This window comes from Vanacampus margaritifer, chromosome 1 (assembly GCF_051991255.1).
Source record: "Vanacampus margaritifer isolate UIUO_Vmar chromosome 1, RoL_Vmar_1.0, whole genome shotgun sequence".
Classification (NCBI taxonomy): Eukaryota; Metazoa; Chordata; class Actinopteri; order Syngnathiformes; family Syngnathidae; genus Vanacampus; species Vanacampus margaritifer.
The window spans coordinates 9,380,039-9,400,529 of NC_135432.1; the positions used below are offsets into that span (position 1 = coordinate 9,380,039).

Sequence of the window (20,491 nt, forward strand, 5' to 3'; positions counted from 1 at the left end):
TATATTCTATTTTCATAATCATTGTAAGAGCCACGGGTTTATTTTTTTTCCACGCGTTTGCGGCAGATGTCCACAGGTTAGCAATGCAGATGCAGGTGCTACCTCGTCTTTATAAGCACAGGTGAAGATCATTAGGCCACATAGAAGTGGTAGGTCATGCGTTTTTACCACTCGTTTACAGAATCCCAATCAACGTGCAAGCATCGCAATAACTTTGTTTAAATCATTGTCAGTCTTCACTCTTCAACTTTTTCCCGCAACGACATGTCATTCATTACTGTCTCTAGTCTCTTCGGCTGGATGTTGGATTTTTACTCCGTTTCCGCAGAAAAAAAAAGACTTCAACGAGTCGCTTTTCTGACGTCACTCCGCTCTTCGCTCATTGGTTGATTCCAACTGTGTTGGCTCGCCTCAGAAATGCGACTGACCAGACTCACTCACTGCTTGCCTGTGTCCAAGTTCTCAAGGCTGGGTCCTCGAAGGCCGAATTTATTCGGCTGCATAACGTCACTCCCGGCGCTACTTGTTGGTAGCGCATGTCTGGGGACGGGAATTAATAAACTTCGGCTTCATCCCGTCAGCCCTTTTTCTTTTCGGGTATTGTCCGAAAGGAAAAATGAACAATAAAAACAAACAAAACATTGACCGACAATCCATTCAGGTGTAATTTATAACTGCCTTCACGTGCTATGGGAAAGATGGACTTTACCACTCTGAAACTCCTGATTACGACCGAGTTCTGTTCATGTGATTTTGTTGTTATAGCATAATTGTGTATGCTACGTAATTATGTAGATTCTAAAACAACCGGCTGTGCTAGCGGACGTTAACGCCCTTATAAGTGTTAATATTTCTTGCCATTCACAAATCCTTTGGCGCTCTCCGCCATGTTGAAACTTGAATAGTTCTCTCAACTCGGAAACTCGGGTATCAAAATAAATTCCCAGTTGTCCAGTAGAAAATACGACATGAAAGGGGCGTTCATGTGGAATTTTTTTACTCGGCATGTGGTAGTTACCATAATTTCGATACTACATGAAGGCAGCACCGTACGTGCTGTCGAGTCGCGTCTGGATTGACGTCATGCAGCCGTCAAATTCGGCCTTCGGCCAGCCACTCTCCGGTAAAGCACTGTTCTGGTTTGTGTGCTCAGTTTGAATTGGATGTCGAAGTTTGAATTAATAAAGAAGAAAAAAAAAAACTCTGGCAAAACCGCGAGTGAGTCTGGATTTCCAGGCTACAACATTATACCTGCACTTTTTTCCCTCTCAACAAATAAAGGAATGCTAAAAAAATAATAAAAATAGAACCTCCAGTCAAAATGTTTAAGTATATAATTTAATCTGTGAGAACATTTTTGGAAATCAATACATACAGTCAAAGCAGCAACGACTAACACAGGTGGGTATCAGCTCAAGTCCACGTGACGTGTCTCCATAATGTGTCCGTAATATTGCAGTTATTGTGCTTCTACATTGTTTCCGTCATGTTTCTAAACATCCAAAACACGTGACCATTTTTAGAAAGTTTTCTATTGAGCTTTTCAAATATGGCCAACACCTTCCTGAGTCTTTTGCAGGAACAAGTTTTCCAAATGCAATACTTAACAATCGGTGCTACAAATATGTAAAACTGTGTCTCAACAATAAATAAAAACAAAAACATCCAACAGCTTCAGCACAAACCTTCCATTTTAAGCGAATGGGTCAAAAGCTATACTCTCATTAGTTGTACTGTCACAACAACTTTGGCTCATTGTTGACATCTTTACACCAAGATTTCTCCCCCGAGAATAAATAGCAAATAAGTACATTACATGTACGAATGAATGTAAACAGCAAAAACATTTTACAGTCATAATATTGGGAATGACTTCTTGGCCGAGGGCCGAGGCTGAATCCACCACGGTGTTACATGGTGGGCAACAATTGACCTATTTATACACACACCCACAACCACACAATAAGTTTCGTCTTAAATGCACAAATAAATAAAAATACCTACCGACAAACACACCAAGTGTTGGGAGACGATACATTCCACCACATGGCAATGTTGTTAACACAGAGGTCTTGTCTACCACACCTGCCTAAAACAAAACAATGTACCAGCTGCCACTAAATGAAGCCAGCATTCAGATTTGGGCTGGTAACAGCCTGCAAGAGACTACAAAAGTAAAGCTGACGGAATCTTACAGGAAAACTTCCATTTAAAACATATATAGAAAGTACTACAACACTAGGTAACAACATGATTAAGAGATTTTTCTTAGATGCTTACATTTGCGGTCATCGGAACAATGTAGACGTATACATCGTATATATCAAGTTCTCTTCGGATATTTTACAGCATACTATCCAGGTTCTTCTCTGCATTGTCCTTTGTGGCAGGGCTCTCCGGAGGACTATACAGATTGAGGTAATCGCGCAGGATGGTGACCACATCATGGTGGCCGAAGTGAACTGCCTCATCCATTGGTGTATTGGCCCACCTGCAACACAAGTGATCATGCTTGATTGGCTATTCATTGCATGTCCACTTTCACTGTCAGGGCACTTTGCTGAAAATCCAAAACTTGTTACGAGCACTACCTAAAAAATAATAATTTAAAAAATCTCAGCACTTTGCTGAAAATCTAAAACTTGTTACGAGCACTACCTAAAAAATAATAATTAAAAAAATCTCAGCACTTTGCTGAAAATCTAAAACTTGTTATGAGTACTACCTAAAAAATAAATAAAAAAATCTGCTGAAAATCCCAAACTACCTAATTAATTTTTTTTATTTTATTTATTTTTTTAAATCTGTTGAATATCCAAAAATTGTTACAAGTACTGTACTACCTTTAAAAAAATATATAAAAAATAAAAAATCTGGGCACTTGGATGAAAATCCAAAACTTGTTACAAATGCTACCTTTAAAACAAAACAAAAATCTAAACTTGTGACGAGTACTTCCAAAAAAAAAATCTGTTAAAAATCCAAAACTTGTTTCAAGTACACTTGTAAGTGCTACCTTATAAAAAAAAAATATCTGGGCACTTTGCTGAAAATCCCAAACTACCTAATTAAATTTATTTTAGTTTATTTTTATTTTTTTTAATCTGTTGAATATCCAAAAATTGTTACAAGTACTGTACTACCTTTAAAAAAATATATAAAAAATAAAAAATCTGGGCACTTGGATGAAAATCCAAAACTTGTTACAAATGCTACCTTTAAAACAAAACAAAAATCTAAACTTGTGACGAGTACTTCCCAAAAAAAAATCTGTTAAAAATCCAAAACTTGTTTCAAGTACACTTGTAAGTGCTACCTTATAAAAAAAAAATATCTGGGCACTTTGCTGAAAATCCCAAACTACCTAATTAAATTTATTTTAGTTTATTTTTATTTTTTTTAATCTGTTGAATATCCAAAAATTGTTACAAGTACTGTACTACCTTTAAAAAAATATATAAAAAATAAAAAATCTGGGCACTTGGATGAAAATCCAAAACTTGTTACAAATGCTACCTTTAAAACAAAACAAAAATCTAAACTTGTGACGAGTACTTCCAAAAAAAAAATCTGTTAAAAATCCAAAACTTGTTTCAAGTACACTTGTAAGTGCTACCTTATAAAAAAAAAATATCTGGGCACTTTGCTGAAAATCCCAAACTACCTAATTAAATTTATTTTAGTTTATTTTTATTTTTTTTAATCTGTTGAATATCCAAAAATTGTTACAAGTACTGTACTACCTTTAAAAAAATATATAAAAAATAAAAAATCTGGGCACTTTGATGAAAATCCAAAACTTGTTACAAATGCTACCTTTAAAACAAAACAAAAATCTAAACTTGTTACGAGTACTTCAAAAAAAAAAAAAAATCTGTTAAAAATCCAAAACTTGTTTCAAGTACACTTGTAAGTGCTACCTTATAAAAAAAAATATCTGGGCACTTTGCTGAAAATCCCAAACTACCTAATTAAATTTATTTTTATTTTTTTTAATCTGTTGAATATCCAAAAATTGTTACAAGCACTGTACTACCTTTAAAAATATATATATAAAAAAAAAAATCTGGGCACTTTGATGAAAATCCAAAACTTGTTACAAATGCTACCTTTAAAACAAAACAAAAATCTAAACTTGTGACGAGTACTTCCAAAAAAAAAAAAAAAGTTAATAATCCAAAACTTGTTTCAAGTACAAACTAAAAATAGAAAATAGAAAAGATCCCAACTTTGAGAATCACTACTGACTGCTTTAGTAGTTACCTGTCTCTGGGGACCGGGTTAACCTTACAGGCCTCAAGCAAAAAGCGAACCACCTCAGTGTGGCCTGAAACACAAACAGACACATAGCGTACTTTAAAATATACAATTGATAATATTAAAGGTCTGTGAACCAAATGTCAGAGCTTCACCTTCAGCCGCAGCCACATGCAGAGCCGTCCTGGAGTCATAGTCTCTCTGCTCCATGTCCATGGAGGACAAGGCAAACCTGCCGAGACAAAACACAGTCTAAAATGGACGCAATATGGAGGACCAAGAGGACCAGGGTTGGGAGGGTTACTTTTAAAATGTATTCCGTTACAGTTACAAGTTACCTGCTAAAAAATTGTAGTTAGTAACGTTATCCAAGTAATTTAATAATAAAGTAATGTAACTTGATTACTTTGGATTACTCCAATAACGAGTATGCTCACAAAGACAAAATAAAAATGAATATCACCACAATTTATATGCTATACAACGTGCCCTTGCTATTTGCGGGGGTACTAGAGACACGGGCAGCCTGCAAATAGCAACAATTCTATTGTAATTAAAAAGCATGAGAGCTGTAGATTGGTTGATTGATTGATTGATTGATTAATGTCCATATGCTGTTTTCGAACTGTCACTGAAAGCATAGATAGATAGATAGATAGTCATCCAATTAGGATGACAATGCGTGACATCAACTGCAAAATGAACTTTTATCCCAGTCACAAGTTTAACCGTGTATATGTTGTGTATGATGTTTAAATAGTAAATTGGTGGGAGGAAGATTTGTTTGGAAGGTGTAACTCATATTATGGTTGTAGGCTAGCAGGCTAGATAGCAAGAAGCTACAGCATGCCGCTGGACTCTCAGCTCAAACTTTCGCTCCGAGTAAGTTCCAGTGAATACCGGTCGCCATTTCCTCCTCCCGTCCATGAAGCTTTTTCAAAATGCCCGTGTGTGGAGAACATGACTCGTCAGTTCGTTCGTTCCCACCTCCCCGACATGTAGCAACGGTCCCACGCTCTCTCTCTCTCTCTCTCATCGTAGAAATTGTAATCCCTCCAAGTAATCCCCATTTTGAATAAATGCACCTGTAATCTGATTACATATTTTTTCCTGTAACTGTATTTTTTTTTGTAATCTGATTACATAACGGCGGTACATGTATTCCGTTACTCCCCAAGCCTGATGAGGACACAAATACAATCCAGCTGTCTTGCGTTGAAAATTTCTGATATGAAGCTGTACCTCCTCAGGGCCGACACGTCTCCGGTGTAGGCAGCAAACAACAGATTGATCACAGACTTCACCTGAAAGAACCCAAAGTGACAAACTGAGCAAGTAGCAAACAGCAGAAAAAAATAAACAAAAAAAGAACATTTGGGTGGATTGTTTTCCACCAGGTGGCACCTCCGAGCACATGCTCGACAATTTTTGTCATCACTCACCCGCTGATCTCCTCCCTCCCTGCGAGGATCCAGTTTCTTTGCAAAGTGTCTCAGGTTGTCATAGTTGTGAAAGTTGAAGAGGGAAACCAGGTCCTGCGACAAGACGACACCACATTGAGGCCTCTCTCTGTTTTTAAGTGCTTACACACGCCACTTGGTTGGAGGGCACACAACGGACGGCGCGCATACAATGACAACATGGCACAAGCTTGCCCATAATTAGTGACCTTTATTTGGCATTTGGAAGAAATACCTAATAAAAAGAATCTCTCAGTCTATTTCTTTGCTCTTATGAGGAGATTTTTTTATTTACCGTGCAGAACTGGATTCCTCGTACGCTGTTGCCCAGTTTGTCGAGAGGAGGAGACCAACACATGACGCCCATGACGTTTGGAACCACAAGCAGGATCCCGCCAGCGACACCAGATTTAGCCGGGAGACCCACCTGAAAACGTTTGGACAAAATGTGAGCTGTAGCAAAACACTTTTCGAACGTTTTCTGTGTCAAACTCAATTGATGATTGGTGGATGAACAAGTCATTTTAGTACACATACATCTTTGGTAAAACAATAATACACTGTGAAATTTTTTTTTGTTTGTCTCAGTGGCTGTTGGGACGTGAGGTAAATGGGGATCCTTTTTTCATGTTATACCCTGAGACAGGGGTCAGCAACCTTTCCTGTCCAAAGAGGCATTTTAGGTCAAATAAATAACAACAATTCAGTCGGGGGCCGCAAAACATTTGAACATTGTGATGAAGGAAACGGTGTCTAATGTACGGCTGCACCACAACACGAAAATATGTCAGCAGCATCCAATAACTAGACATGAATTTGCTACCTTTTGTCTTGTGTTTTTTGATTATTTTTTTTTTGTTATTTTTCATACATTTTTAGTATTTTCCTTTCTGTCAAAATTGTTATGGTAACTTTCTGCCTACCTTCTTCTTTTTTTGGACATTTTATGGTAATATTCGGGATTTCTTCTTTAGTTTTTGGACATTTTATAGTTATGGTACTTTTAGAACATTTTCATTCCCGCTTTTTCTTAAATCAATTTTCAGCCACTTTTGGCAATTTTGTTGACATTTTATAGTAATTTTCAGGATTTCCTCTTTTGTTTATTGGACATTTTATAGTTACTTTTTGAACGTTTTCTTTTTTGCCTTTTTTCTTTACTTTTTAAAAAAAAGTCAATCTACTGATTTTTTGGGGGGGCAATTCCAAACACATTTTATGGTAATTTCCTGCTTTCTTCTTTTGTTTTTGGACATTTTATGGTTACTTTATACAGTTACATTATCTTTTCTGTCTTTTTTATTAAATTCTTCCATTTTTGGCAATTTCATTTATAGTAATTTTCTGCCTTTCCTCTTGTTTTAAGGTAATTTAAAAAACTTCTACCTTTTATCTCTCCTTTTCTGACAACTTAAAAATTTGGACTCTGACATTTTTTGAATATTTAATTCTTCAAAAAAAAAATCTAAATCATTAATTGATTGATTGATTAAGACACCCCCGACCAACATAGAGCATAACAGTAGCCACTGGCCAGTGATGAAAATGAACTTGACACCCCTGCCCCAGCGGGACACCGCGACTTACATGGAAAGCAAACTGTCCAGAGAAATCATACATTCCGCACGAGTGCATCAGGCTGAGAGTGTCGCGCACGGCCTCGGGGCTCAGCACACGCTCTCCTGTGATGGGACAGAAGCCACCGTTGGCGAGGGTTGCTGCCATTACGCTGGCACTCTCACAGGTCACCTCGATGGAGCACAACTGGCAGCAAAACAATCACATTGTCAGCATGTCTGCAAGTCGTTGCTCGGGAGTGGGTTAGCTGCCCATCTTTTACCTGGAAGTAGAAATCCAAGATGGATGTCATGTCTGTTCCTTCGGGAAAACACTGCAAGGAAAAAAAACAGAGTTAACGTGCGACTCAGCTCATCTCTGGGGATGGAGGGAGGAAAAAAGATGAGCCACCAATGGACACACTCGTCACAATTTATCTCGGGTGAATTTCATGTGACTCAAGGTCACCTTACAACAGCAAGTCAAAAACAGGGCCTGGGGACCAGTTCCGACCCGTCACATCATTTTGTCTGACCCACAAACGTAAATAAAGCGTGTTTATTTTAGAGATAGACCAATATGCTTTTTTCAAGGCCGATACCGATTATCGGTAGTCAAGGAGGCCGATAATCGATATTTGAAGCCGATAAACATTTGCAGAAAAAAAAAGCGGGTGTCAATTCTTTTAAAAATAAAATAATAATTGACTGCTTAAATGCCTTCAAGGAGATGTTTATTAAACAGCTTTTGTGATTTGCAACATGTTAAAGGTTTTTTGTTTGTCATCAGCTTTTGCACCAACTATTATGTGGCTTCCGCACGCTAACTCCCAAAATAGCCGCTAATTCGCGGGCTAACCATTCACCCACACGCTAACCCCGGGATAACTCCCAAATAGCCGCTAAAAAAACGGCTATTAGGTTAGCCCGCGAGCTTACCCAATAGCCGTTCATTTGCGAGCTAGCCGGTTAGCTCGCAGGCTAATAGCCGCTAATTCGCGAGCTAACAGTTAGCTCATGGGCTAACCGTTCACTCGCACGCTAACTCCCAAATAGCCACTAAATTGTGAGCTAACTGTTAGCTTGCGGGCTAACCATTCACCCGCACGCTAACTCCCAAATAGCTGCTAATTTGCGGGCTAACTCCTAAATAGCCGCTAAAAAACGGCTATAAGGTTAGCCTGCGAGCTAACCGTTAGCTCACGGGGTAATTGCTGCTTATTGGTTGTTAGCACTGCACGAGCAACCAGTCAGATGGTGCTGTGGGCGGGCCAATGCTGCAGGGAGTCAACAGCCGCTGACTCAGAGCAGAAGGAGGCAATAAGCGCTTTAATATATCGGCCATCAAAACAAACAAAAAAAAGAGGCTGATGTCAATATTCATAAAATGCTGAATATCGGCGCCGATTATCCGTCTATCCCTAGTGTATTTATTGTTTATGTGATTGTCCTCCTATCAAGGAGTTCCATCTGACCTTCTTTTCCTTCAGGTAGTAGCCGATGGCAAAGTTTCTGTCTCCGGACTCGCGCTCAGACTGGAACCTGGGACACAGACAACAATGATTATCTTCAACTTAAGCTCAGTTAAATATTGCCGTGCCCTCGAACTCACGTGGCGTTGCTGAAGCCAACATATTCATTTCCCGCCAGCTTGTTCATGAAGTTCATGACCTGCAGTTATCACTCAAAGTCATCAGGGTGTAGAAGTTGAGTGCAGTGGTACCTTGACTTACAAAATCCCTCATTTATTTATTTTTAAGTTAAGAACCACAACTTCATTTTTGTTGTCCCTTTGTATTTCAAGCCAACATTTGCGTAACTGAGCTTCGTAGGGGAGTCAAGGAACCACTATCGTTTTTTTTTTGTCGCACATGCAAGTGAAAAACGTAAAACTCCTTTTCAAAAAAGTGATAGTATGACAGCTGTGGGTGATGATACTCACGTAATCAAACTTCTCAGCATTGCTGGCTCCTTGCTGTAACACACGTATAACATATGCACTCACAATTTTTTAGTCAGTCCTACTCCTACGTAATACAAGCCTCAGGTTAAAGTCACTTTTATATTGTACAGCAGGGGGCACTCTTGAGTGTGTAATTGAAGGTGACCTGATGTTTTGTGAGAATGTGAGCGTCATAGTGTCCCGGGTTATGCTGCATTCCACCAAATCCCCTTTCAGCGTGATTATAACCTTAATCTGCCCGAGTGCACTAAATCTCACGCTTCTGAAAACTTACCAAAATAACCCAATTGAAATCAACATTGGGTTAATAAAGATAGACTAGTTGACTTTGTTTTGTTGTGTGGTACGTTACCTTGATGAGGGAAGTACAAACGATGGCGCCGGCGTTCACCATGGGGTTGTGTGGTTTGTCTGTGACACACACATCCAGATCGCGTCAGACAAATCACATCGCTTACAGAAGTGGCGTCAGATTTGCAGATTTTAAAAACAAAACAGCTCCAGCTTGATATAGAAAAACGGAAGTTGACCGACGACTTTATAGACAGACAGGCTGGTTCCGACACGTAACCCACAAGTGGTGTTTTTATTTACCTGACAGCACAATAGCACATATCATCCTGGTCCTCAAGTGAAATCTCACCTAGGTTGCAAAATTCTGGGAATTTTCACCCAAGTACAGTTGAATGTGAAGAGCCTATTACCTAAAAAGGCTTCAGCAAAAACGTGGCAGCTCGTCTTGAAAAGATTGACGGAAGATGTATTTTTATGTGAAAGGGGACTTCCTGTTAATTTTTTAATAGGTTAAGTCAGGGGTTGAGTAATATTTACTTAAGATTCATGTTTTTTTTCTTTAACTCATTCACTGCCATTGATGGCTATAGACGTCACAAATTCATTTGAACTATTTCTATTAGTTTAACATTTGTTCCCACTTTTGCTAACACGACTATGAAAACCTAGTGTTTTTATATTGTATTGTAAAATTTGTGATTTATCGTGAGTTAACTAGTGAAGTCATGCGATTAATTACTATTAAAAATATCGCCTGACGCCCCTAATTTTTAATAATCTTTTCTTAAAAAATGATTATTTAAAAAAAAAAAAAAGATTATTAAAAAATGAGGGGCATCAGGCAATTAAAATTTGTAATCGTAATTATTCGCATGACTTCACCAGTTAACTTCCGATTAATCACAAATTTTATATCTGTTCTAAATGTACAAATAAAATTCTAGGTTTTCATACTCTTGTTAACAAAAATGGAAAAAAATAAACTAATAGAAATAGTTCAAATAAATTGTTGCCGTCTATAGCTGTTAATGGCAGTGAATGAGTTAATAAATAAAAAAATTCAATAAAATTTAAGATCTGCTTTGTTCTTTCTAGTTCTATATAAATTCTATTTACTAATCTGTTGTAATTCCATGCTATTTAATTATATTATTTTGTATGGCTGTGTGCTTATGACAAAACAAAACTTGTTTATTTGTGCTTATTATTTCCAAAATTCCTCATGGAAATTTACCAGAACCTTTCCTGAAATGTAATCTTGTCTGACCACGCCCATTCTGCTCTGTTGCAACCCATCCATCCGTTCATCCATTTTCTATAGCGCTTCACCTCATTAGGTTTGCGGATAAGTTCAAGCCTATCCCGGCTGACTTTAGGTGGGGGGCGAGCTGCGCCATGGAACGTTTGCCAGCCAAATCGTGGGGCACATAAAGACAAACAACCACGCACACTCACTTTGACACCTACGGACTATTTAGTCTCCATTGACGCTAACATGATGCAAGGCGATAACATGTGCTAGCCGCTCCTCCACCGCGCTGCCCCCATTGCAACCCCTCATCAATAATTCATCCCACCTCCAGAAACTAATCCTGTTTTGGACGGCCATGAAAGTCAGAGAGACGTTACTCGTGTGCTCGCTCACCGTCCTCATTCAGGAAGAGCTTGTTGAAGCGCAGGCCGCTGGGCTCTTTGCCGATGAATCGGTGCACATACTCGGTGCCGTGGTCGTGAACGGCGATGGCGTATTTCAGCGGCTTCACGCAAGACTGCAGGCAAAATGGCACCTTGGTGTCACCTATCGTGTGCCTGGAACAAAGACGCATATAAATTGTAGCACGCAGTCATGAGCAGTTAGTGACTGTACAGTGAACCAATGCTTTTTTTTGGGTGCGTTTTCAATGTAGTACCACTTTGTGCCACAACATCGCAGGCAGCACTGAGCTATGCTAGAAGAAGTGCAGCGTAATTAAGAGTTAGAGAAAAATTCTGAGAAAGTATAGGGTGAACAAGTGCGTTTTAATAAGTTTTGGTTTTGTTTTTATTGGTTCATTTTTTCCTTTCGCACAATCATTGTGACAATTTTCAACATTAAATGTGTTTAAAGCGTGTTTGATGTGTAAAACTATGGCGGACCAAAACTGCCAAAATATAAAATAAATAAATGACTAAATAAATAAATAAAAGGATATAAATAAATAAAAGGATATAAAATATATAATTCAAAAATTAAATACAAAAATTTTTACATGAATGGAAATAAGAAATATATATCTCCCTAAATAAATAAATACAAGTACAAATAAATTCGAGATTCAAAAAATAAAAATGAACATAAAAATAAATATATAAATAGAATTAAATATCAATCAATCAATAAAAACGCTCTGTTCTCACATTTATTTATTTCATGCTGCAGGCGCTCTGCCAGGTCGACATGTTATTCAAATGAGTGGGCGGTCCTAAGCGTATCTTGGGTTGGACTCCGCTGTTGCAAACTGCCTTTCAATGGTCGAGTGAGCGGGTCGGCGAACAAGGAAGTCTCGCCGGCTTGCATGGAGAGATCCGGCAATGGACGACTATCTTGTCCACTGTCACCACGACTTGTTGTCGAGCAACTCAAATCGCAAGTTTAACTTTTATTCATTTATTTAGCCATTTATTTATTTTTAATTTTGGCAGTTTGTGTCCTCCATATAAAACAATAGCGGTGTGCCCAAAAATTTATTCTCATAAGAATCGCGATTCTCATTTAGTACGATTCAAAAGCGATTTTAAATGTCCCAAAATCGATTTTATTTTAATTATTTTTATACTGTCTTGCCTTTGTCTGTGTGTGCCTTTATTTTGAGCTGTGTTTATGTTGTACCCGATTTGGCCACTTAGGAGCAGTGTTGTTCCACACGGTCTAATACACTGTTAAGTTGTAGCCACATTAGAGAGTAGAAGGAAAAAGTCACGATCAAGTTATCCCAATAAAAGCTGTTTTTTTGCAGCGTGGTGCCGTTCTTTTGAGTGATAAAAGTGCCACGAGTAGCGCGCTAATTAGCATTAGCGAGTCAGACTGGAGTAGATAATTACGATTCCTTGCACATCTATAGATTGAAACAAAAATCATCGTTAATCAAATAATTTTGAATCAAAAATCGTTCCTAATCGAAAATCAACTCTGAATCGAATCGCAGACCCAAATATCGGAATCTAATCGTGAGACATTCAAAGATTCCCACCCCTATAAAACAACCCCCCAAAAGTATTTTATTTGATTTCGTCCTTATCATGGGTGGGTCTGGGATATTCATTTCACCCTTCATTAATCCAGTGTTCACTGTAAAAAAAATTGTACCTCTGACCGTCGACAGTGCAAAGGGCAACGGCCCACAAGTCTGGGCTGAAGCGAGCAAGCTGGGGAATGTAGTCAGCCACCTGCATGGAAATGTCTTTAGAACATATTCAAATGATTCCCCTCAGCCATGTCCAGCCTTTGTATTGTCGCTCACCTGCCCTCCAGACATGTTCTTTGCATTGTCGTACAACTCGTTCATGTGGCGGCCAAACGGTTGGAAGTCCGGGATGACAAATTTCTTCCGAAAGGCTTGAGTGAGCAGCACAATGTTGCTCTGCACACATCTGCACATAAAACAAAACATACTGCATTGAAAGTAGCCATATTGTGCATTTTTTTTCCATAAATAAAATCAGTTCCCAAGTATCTTAATATGTCTGACTTTGACAGATAAAAAAAAAAGCCTCCAAATTTCACTTAGTGTCAATTAGTGTGAGTCTCTCCCATTGTATTGCCAAATAATTTGAATTCTTTCTCAGCTCTAAGTTGATTCTGCCATTAAAAAAACGAGAAAAAAAAAACAAAGCAGTGGTGTGGAAGCGTCTCGGCTAGCTGGGATTTGAGTCTCTCTGGCATCGCTCAGTGTAATCCTGGTAGCGTGGGATCCCTGTGGGGAAAACATGCAGCGCTCCACCGGCTGCTCACGTGCTTCCTGCATGAGGCTAAGCTCTATAAATAAGCCCCGGAAGACAACGCAGTGGATCACAGCTATGAGCCGTCATCATGCTCTGGCTCAGCAAGCCGACGTCGTCTGTCGGGCAACATCGTCATGCTTTGTACCGGACCTGCTTTGCTTGTGCATATTATGGTGGAAAGTTAAACCACAAGACAACAACTAACATGTCACCTGAGTGAACCATTGGATCATTTGCATGAGCTATACTTAACTCATTCACTGCCATTGACGGCTATAAACGTAAAAAATTCATGTGAACTGTTTCTATTAGTTTAACATTTTTTCATTTCATTAAATTTTTTATGAAAACCTAGAAAAAACATATAAAATTTGCGATTAATTGTGAGTCAACTATTGAAGTCCTGTCAAGTCACGCCCCTTATTTATTTATTTTTTTATTAGGGGGGGTCAGGCGATAATTTTTTTAATTGTAATTAATCACATGACTTTACTAGTTAATTAATGATTAATCAAACATTTTATACCTGTTCTAAATTTACAATAAAACAAATTCTACGTTTTCATACTCTTGTTAGCAAAAGCGGATTTTTTTTTTTAAACTACTTGAAATAGTACAAATGAATTTTTGACGTCTATAGCCGTCAATGGCAGTGAATGAGTTAAGTTGAAACCTCTTTGCCATTGTTATGTTGTCTTTTTACCATTTATAAATGTCTGAACTCTTTACTCTGCCCTTGAACATTTATTTCACATATCCTCCATCAGAACGAGTATTTTCTATCCACAATGCCTGCTCTCAGGTTGTGTACTGGCTTCGGTCCAGGGGAGCAACATTAGTGACGATGGATAAGGACTTCAACAGCTTTAATTATGTTTCTTCAATATACAAGTCAGTTGGTGTTATTTAAAAACATACTTCTTGAAGAGGTGACGATCCAGGGCTCCATCTGTGGTTGTTTTCATGGTCACTTTCAGCATCTCCATACATTCTTTTAGTCGGGGGTCTCCTGTGCGAAGCCCCGTAGCTTTGAGAGCCTGTGGGGGGAGGAGGGGATGAATAATTAACCATGACTAAGCTTTAAAAAAAAAAAAAATACTTTTCTTGGTCAAGACTTGGGTCGCAACAGGGAAGAAAATTTCCAGCAAATTTCAATGGGAAGTAACTTAACATGCAGAATTTTGGATATGTAACATAATCAAGCATAAATATTAGGGGTGAGAATCTTTGAAAATCTCTCGATTCGATACAATTCAGATTTTTGGGCCTGCGATTCGATTCAGAATCGATTTTCGATTAAGAATGATTTTTGATTCAAAATGATTTGATTGACAATGATTTTTGCTTCAATCTATAGATGTGCAAGGAATCGTAATGATCTACTCCAGTCTGACTCGCTAATGCTAATTAGCGCGCTACTCGCGGTACTTTTAGCACTCAAAAGAACGGCACCACACTGCAAAAAAAACAACTTTTATTGGAGTAACTTAATCGTGACTTTTTCCTTCTACTCTCTAATGTGGCTAAAACTTAACAGTGTATTAGACCGCGTGGAACCACACTGCCCCTAAGGGGCCAAACCGGGTACAACATGAACAGCGCTCCAAATAAAGGCACAGACAGACAAAGGCAAAACAGTATAAAATAATTAAAATAAAATCGATTTTGGGACATTTAAAATCGATTCTGAATCGTACTAAATGAGAGTAGATTTTTTGGGCACACCCCTAATAAATATAAACATTTTGCATTGTCATAAGCGGACATTCATGCAAAATTACACAAATAAAAAGCATTTTAATTATTTTAAATAAAACATAATCAAGTTTTAAATATTTTATTGAACAATTCATTATTTCATTGGAAAACAAAGACATGAATGTTGGGTTAAATATTACTCACCCTCCTGACCCAACCCATTGGAAAATTAACGGAATCCCGTTCAAAATGTGAAATGACAAGAGAATCTTCCCTCAACCTTCTCAGGCCAAGCCTTCACATTTTCACCAAAGCCTTTCAGGTCTCTTCGGGCTCTTCAACTGCACTTGCATGGAATGTGCTGGTTTTCATCAGGATTAATGCAGGATTATATTTCCCCCAACTATTAATACTCAACATTCAATTTTGTAAATTCCTGGTTTGTTCCCGTTGTGTCCCATAAATTCCCATTGAAATTTTCCAACAGAACTTCTTAGGACTCACTGTGGTGAATTTGTGTATTGGGATCTTCTCTTGGCCTTCAGCGATGGTGTAGAAGAGCAAATCCTCCAGGCTGGGCAGAATGCCTGCCTTCCTTCTCCTGCATGAGACACACAGACGGACGGCTGAGATGAGACTCCAGGCATTTAACGACAACCTCGCAAACTCACTGTGAACTATATCACAAGTTGAGCTGCGTCATGTGCACCGAAATGTTATTGCTTGACTACCAGCCAGGGAGATGTCAGCGATTCTCATCGTGTTTACACAGTTTTCCAATCAATCACAACAGAGTCTGCATCAGTGCAGCGGTTGCTGTTGGGGCGTGATGTTTGAAGGTCAAAACAAAGCAACACAAAATAGTGAATGGGAAATGTTCCCACGGAGATGTTAGGTCCGGACCTGGCTGGTACTTGCAGCAGCAAGGCGAGTTAGTTAGGTCAGGAGGACGCGGGGACACTCAGCTATGATTCAAATCAACATCTGATTGGGATTTGCACAAAGCTGTCTGGCCACAGGCTGCTAGAGTGCCTCGTGGAAGACAAATCAGTGTGCTGAGAAGCAAAGCTGGACACTTTCAGACATTTTTCCTTCCCGAGTGAAGAAAATAATGGCAAAGGAATACTGAGGAGGAGAGACTGGAATGAGTGGATGGTTAGGGTGGATGAGGTGGAGGAGATGGTTAAGGTAATGGAGCCAAGCAACTTCTGGAAGTATATGGGCTTATTTAAAGGAGGCGGTGGGATGGTGGGAGGGGGCTAATTCTACTGATGGAAAACACAGCAAAAGTCAAATTAAAGTAGAAAGATACTTACAAAGCAAAGCAAGCAGATCAACATAAGGAAGAGAATGTGCAGAAAACATTAATGAATTTGCGACAATGAACAATACATCAGGTACAATTTATGTAGCATTTAATACTGTGCGAATTTCTTACACCACCTGCAGCTTTGTTCTTGTTGTTACTTAACTCATTCACTGCCATTGACGGCTGTAGACGTCAAAAATTAATTTGAAGTATTTCCATTAGTTTAACATTTTTTCCCACTTTTGTTAACAAGAGTATGAAAACCTAGATTTGTATTTATTTATTGCACATTTGGAACAGATATAAAATTTGTGATTAATCATGAGTTAACTAGTGAAGTCCGTCCGTCCGTCTTCTTCCGCTTATCCGGGGTCGGGTCGCGGGGGCAGCAGCTTTAGCAGGGAAGCCCAGACTTCCCTCTCCCCAGCCACTTCAGCCAGCTCATCCGACGGGACCCCAAGGCGTTCCCAGGACAGCTGAGAGACATAGTCTCTCCAGCGTGTCCTGGGTCGTCCCCGGGGCCTCCTGCCGGTAGGACATGCCCGGAACACCTAATAATAACCTTAATATTAATAACCTTTTCTTTTCTTTTTCAAAAAAAAGAAATTATTAAAAATTAGAGGCGTCATTTTTTTCCATAATTAATCGCATGACTTCACTAGTTAACTCACAATTAATCTCAAATTTTATATCTGTTCTAAATGTACAATAGTTTTTTTCTAGATTTTCATACTCGTGTTGACAAAAGTGGGAAAAATGCTAAACTAGTAGAAATTGTTCAAATGAATTTTTGACATCTATAGCCGTAAATGGCAGTGAATGAGTTAAATATCTTTTTCACAGCTGTCATAAGATATTGTGACACGAAATAAAAGAGCAAAAAATGCTTTTGACAGTTTTGCGGAACTTTGTAGCAGCAGCACCCGTCGTCTATTAGTCATCATCCACAAACTAGAAAGGAGCCTGCTAACAAACAGATGGGCAAACGGACATAAACACAACACCACACTACTTTTTTTTTTTTTTTTGCCTTTGTTTCCTGTTACGCCATGCATTCCCTCGCGTGACATTCACGGCACAAACAGTCATTGCAAAATTATTAAAACAGCAAATCTAATGGTGCCTATCAAAGACTTTTGCATAGTCCTGTATATTGACAGAATTCATTCATTTTTATATCACTTAATCCCAAAATGTATTTTTGTTTCTGTCAGACATGACATCAAGCAACCTTATTTCCTTAATGATGCTCGTGTTAAGGTTAAAGGTGGAACATCTGGAACATCTGGACAGTCAAGACTCATTAGCACTTTTACAGCTTAGCTGCTCTGAATCCAAGTGAGGGATACTGCACTGGTGGTGGTGGTTGGCGGTGTGCTCGCGACAAACGGTGGGAGAAGACATCCGCCTGGCAGTAACTGAGAAATCCACCTGAGAGTGACTCATCCGCTGCTGGGCAGTGCGCCAGCAAGCAGATTTTGCTTTGTGGAAAAATGATGGAGGTGTGGAAATCCAACAACCACTGTAACGCCACATTGGCGAGATCAGTGATTCTAACATTGTGGTATGAATACTGCCAGTGGTATGTGACAGAATCACTAATTAAACAAAGGGTTCGGGGTTTCAGTATCAGGGGTTTTCTGTATTTTCCTATGAGTAAAAAGATTCTAAATGTAACTAAATAATTTTGCAGTGGCTTGCAAATATATTATTAAATTTGCTTTTTATGAATAAATTCCTTGTCTTGTTTTTTTCTCTTTAGGAACACTTGTATGTTAATGTTGGTGATATTTGGAGAGTTGAGAATTTTTTTTGCTGTTGCTTGGTGTCAAACGTTTGAGAACTACTGAGCTAGAGAGCAGGCAAAGTTGATGTGTGTCATGGTCTCAAACTGCCCATTTTTTCCAATTGTGAATGAAGGTACCACTGCAGTATGAAAGGGATAACCGAAGCATTATTGTGAACTTTAAAATGCCTGCACGCAACGTCAGTGACTTGACAGTTTGAAAGGGAGACTGGCAAATAAATGTCAGCTTTACTGTTATGTCTCTGATGTCTAAGTTATTGTGAATCCAAAGTGAAAGTGGCTCCTACGTTGATCACATATTAGAACACTGATATTACAACATACCTTCAGAACAATGTACAGTTGAATTAAATATTTAAAAATGGGGCATAGAAATGTTGAATTTACATTCCATTTATTATATTTGTAAAGTAAACAATCATAAAGTGATTTGAAAAAAAAAAGCGTTACAAAGATTTTTTTCATGACATTTTCTTTCATTTTTAGTCAAGTAAAGTACAGATACTTGAAAATTCTACTTTAGTACAGTAACTAAGTATTTGGTTACTTTCCATCACTTCTACTGCAGTCTGAAGCTACATGTAGCTAACATCTAGCGCTCTAAACGTTTCGAGAGGCCTTGCTAATACAGTAGCTGTACAGTACCTATGGGAATTGTGAGCTAACGAACCCACTTCTTTCCATAGTAATTTACTACAACCATAAATTCATATTTCACATGAAATTGCATAAAATCATGCTTTTCCCCCAGTGGAGTTGTGTACATGGCTAGCATCCGACGCGCATCGCTTCACTCACTTGTCTGTTGAAGAATCTTTGGTGGCCTCATCGGTTCCGTCTGCTTTGGAACAAAAGCCTCTGGCGGCATGCTGCTGTGTCGCCGTGGCCGGAGAGCGGCTCCAGTAGCCGGCTGCGGGTGGAGCGTGGACTCCGCCTGCCAAATGTCGCTTCAGCTGCCTCTGAAATATCTCCTTGAGCAGTAGCGTTGGCCGTAAATGGAACATTTCAATCTCGTCGACAAAGCGTAAAGAGCAAACAAATGAATGATCCAAAGAAGTGGAGTGCGTTCGAAGGAATAACACTAATAAGTAATGGAGTAACTGAGTAACGGGCTCTCGGCGAATGGACAACCAGTTCTCTTCAAACGAATAAGAATATACACGGATTTTGATTGGTTCTTGGAAAATGCTGTACTCGCAATACGATTGGTCAATTTAGCCGTCAATCATTTGAGCATTTCCTTTTACAGATGCCTTTCGTGTATTTAAACTCGGATGAATTAATGAAAAGCCGAATATTTTGGATGTAATTATTTTATGATTCAATTTAAAACGATTGCTTCTAATACATTTGTTAGGCACATGCACCGAATTCGAAATGCGATCAGGTAGTGCGCAACGTGTGCATGACGCATGTGATCCTCAACAGACGGACGCAAATCCAGCTTGCAGCATTATATACAACAGCACCACCTGCTGGTCAGACACCGTTGAGACGTTTTGGGCTATATAAATAGCTTCTGCCAAACGTGCATTCCCACAGCAACGTTATTTTTGGATCTCAATGAATCATCAAATTTTGCTTTCACACAAAATTTGGTACACTTGGCTTAAAAGTCCGATATTCTGCTATCTTATATTAACATGGAAATGCTTTCTCGGGAGGTAACAAATCTCTGCCAACAATCCGTGTATGGATACTAAATAATATTTGCAAGTGGTGTTGCTAATTTTAGCGTCTGGAATAATGCGTGATGTGAAAATTGTCAAGAAAACTGCCACTTTTCTCACCTAACAAAGTTCATTATTGTGCAAAAATTCTGCACATGGAATCACATCTTTTCTACACCCACACACTCTGTAAAGCTTTCAAAGTGAGGGTGATGGGTGCGCTCTGCAGATCCCTCCCACGTTGCTTAGTGGCTGGCTGCCGCCCACCACCAGCACCGTGGAGCCGCCCACTTCCAACCATTGCCACGGCAACCCATCATCATCATCATCATCATCAGTGACTTGAGCTGGAGGAGGACAGGGAGGAGGACAGTGAGGGGAGGGGTGGCCGTGCAGAACAGGGCTGCCACTGAACAGCAGCGGGCGTAGGCGTTCATGAGCTGAGCGATTCTCCAGAGAAGTCTGTGTGTGTGCGTGTGTGCGCGCGAGAAAAAGA

At 39.1% G+C, this 20,491-nt stretch overlaps 1 protein-coding gene across 2 annotated transcripts; it reads right to left on the minus strand.

The window, feature by feature from the left end:
- Positions 1-1,324: 1,324 nt before the first annotated feature.
- LOC144054804 (glutaminase kidney isoform, mitochondrial-like) lies at positions 1,325-19,480 on the minus strand. Of its 2 annotated transcripts, none has more exons than XM_077570126.1 (18): positions 19,124-19,480; positions 15,714-15,804; positions 14,430-14,548; positions 13,031-13,160; positions 12,877-12,956; positions 11,176-11,339; positions 9,589-9,647; positions 9,216-9,248; positions 8,886-8,944; positions 8,749-8,815; positions 7,558-7,608; positions 7,305-7,481; positions 6,013-6,144; positions 5,700-5,792; positions 5,500-5,561; positions 4,413-4,489; positions 4,264-4,327; positions 1,325-2,491 (listed from the first exon to the last, which is right to left on the minus strand). In XM_077570126.1, exons 1-18 carry the CDS (start codon positions 19,327-19,329, stop codon positions 2,344-2,346), a joined length of 1,812 nt encoding a protein of 603 aa, XP_077426252.1. In that variant the 5' UTR covers positions 19,330-19,480; the 3' UTR covers positions 1,325-2,343. The 2 variants fall into 2 exon arrangements, with proteins under 2 accessions (XP_077426252.1, XP_077426243.1); XM_077570117.1 differs by having other exon boundaries at positions 15,714-15,810.
- Between the last annotated feature and the right edge of the window lie 1,011 nt (positions 19,481-20,491).

Bases quoted from the DNA above. Each gene is read 5' to 3' on its own strand.
- LOC144054804 (XM_077570117.1), bottom strand. From the start codon at position 19,329: ATGTTCCATTTACGGCCAACGCTACTGCTCAAGGAGATATTTCAGAGG. The intron at 14,549-15,713 runs GTGAGTCCTAAG...CTCCCCCCACAG, and splicing joins CAATACACAAATTCACCACA to GCTCTCAAAGCTACGGGGCT. The intron at 9,249-9,588 runs GTAACGTACCAC...CGTGTGTTACAG, and splicing joins TTTGTACTTCCCTCATCAAG to CAAGGAGCCAGCAATGCTGA.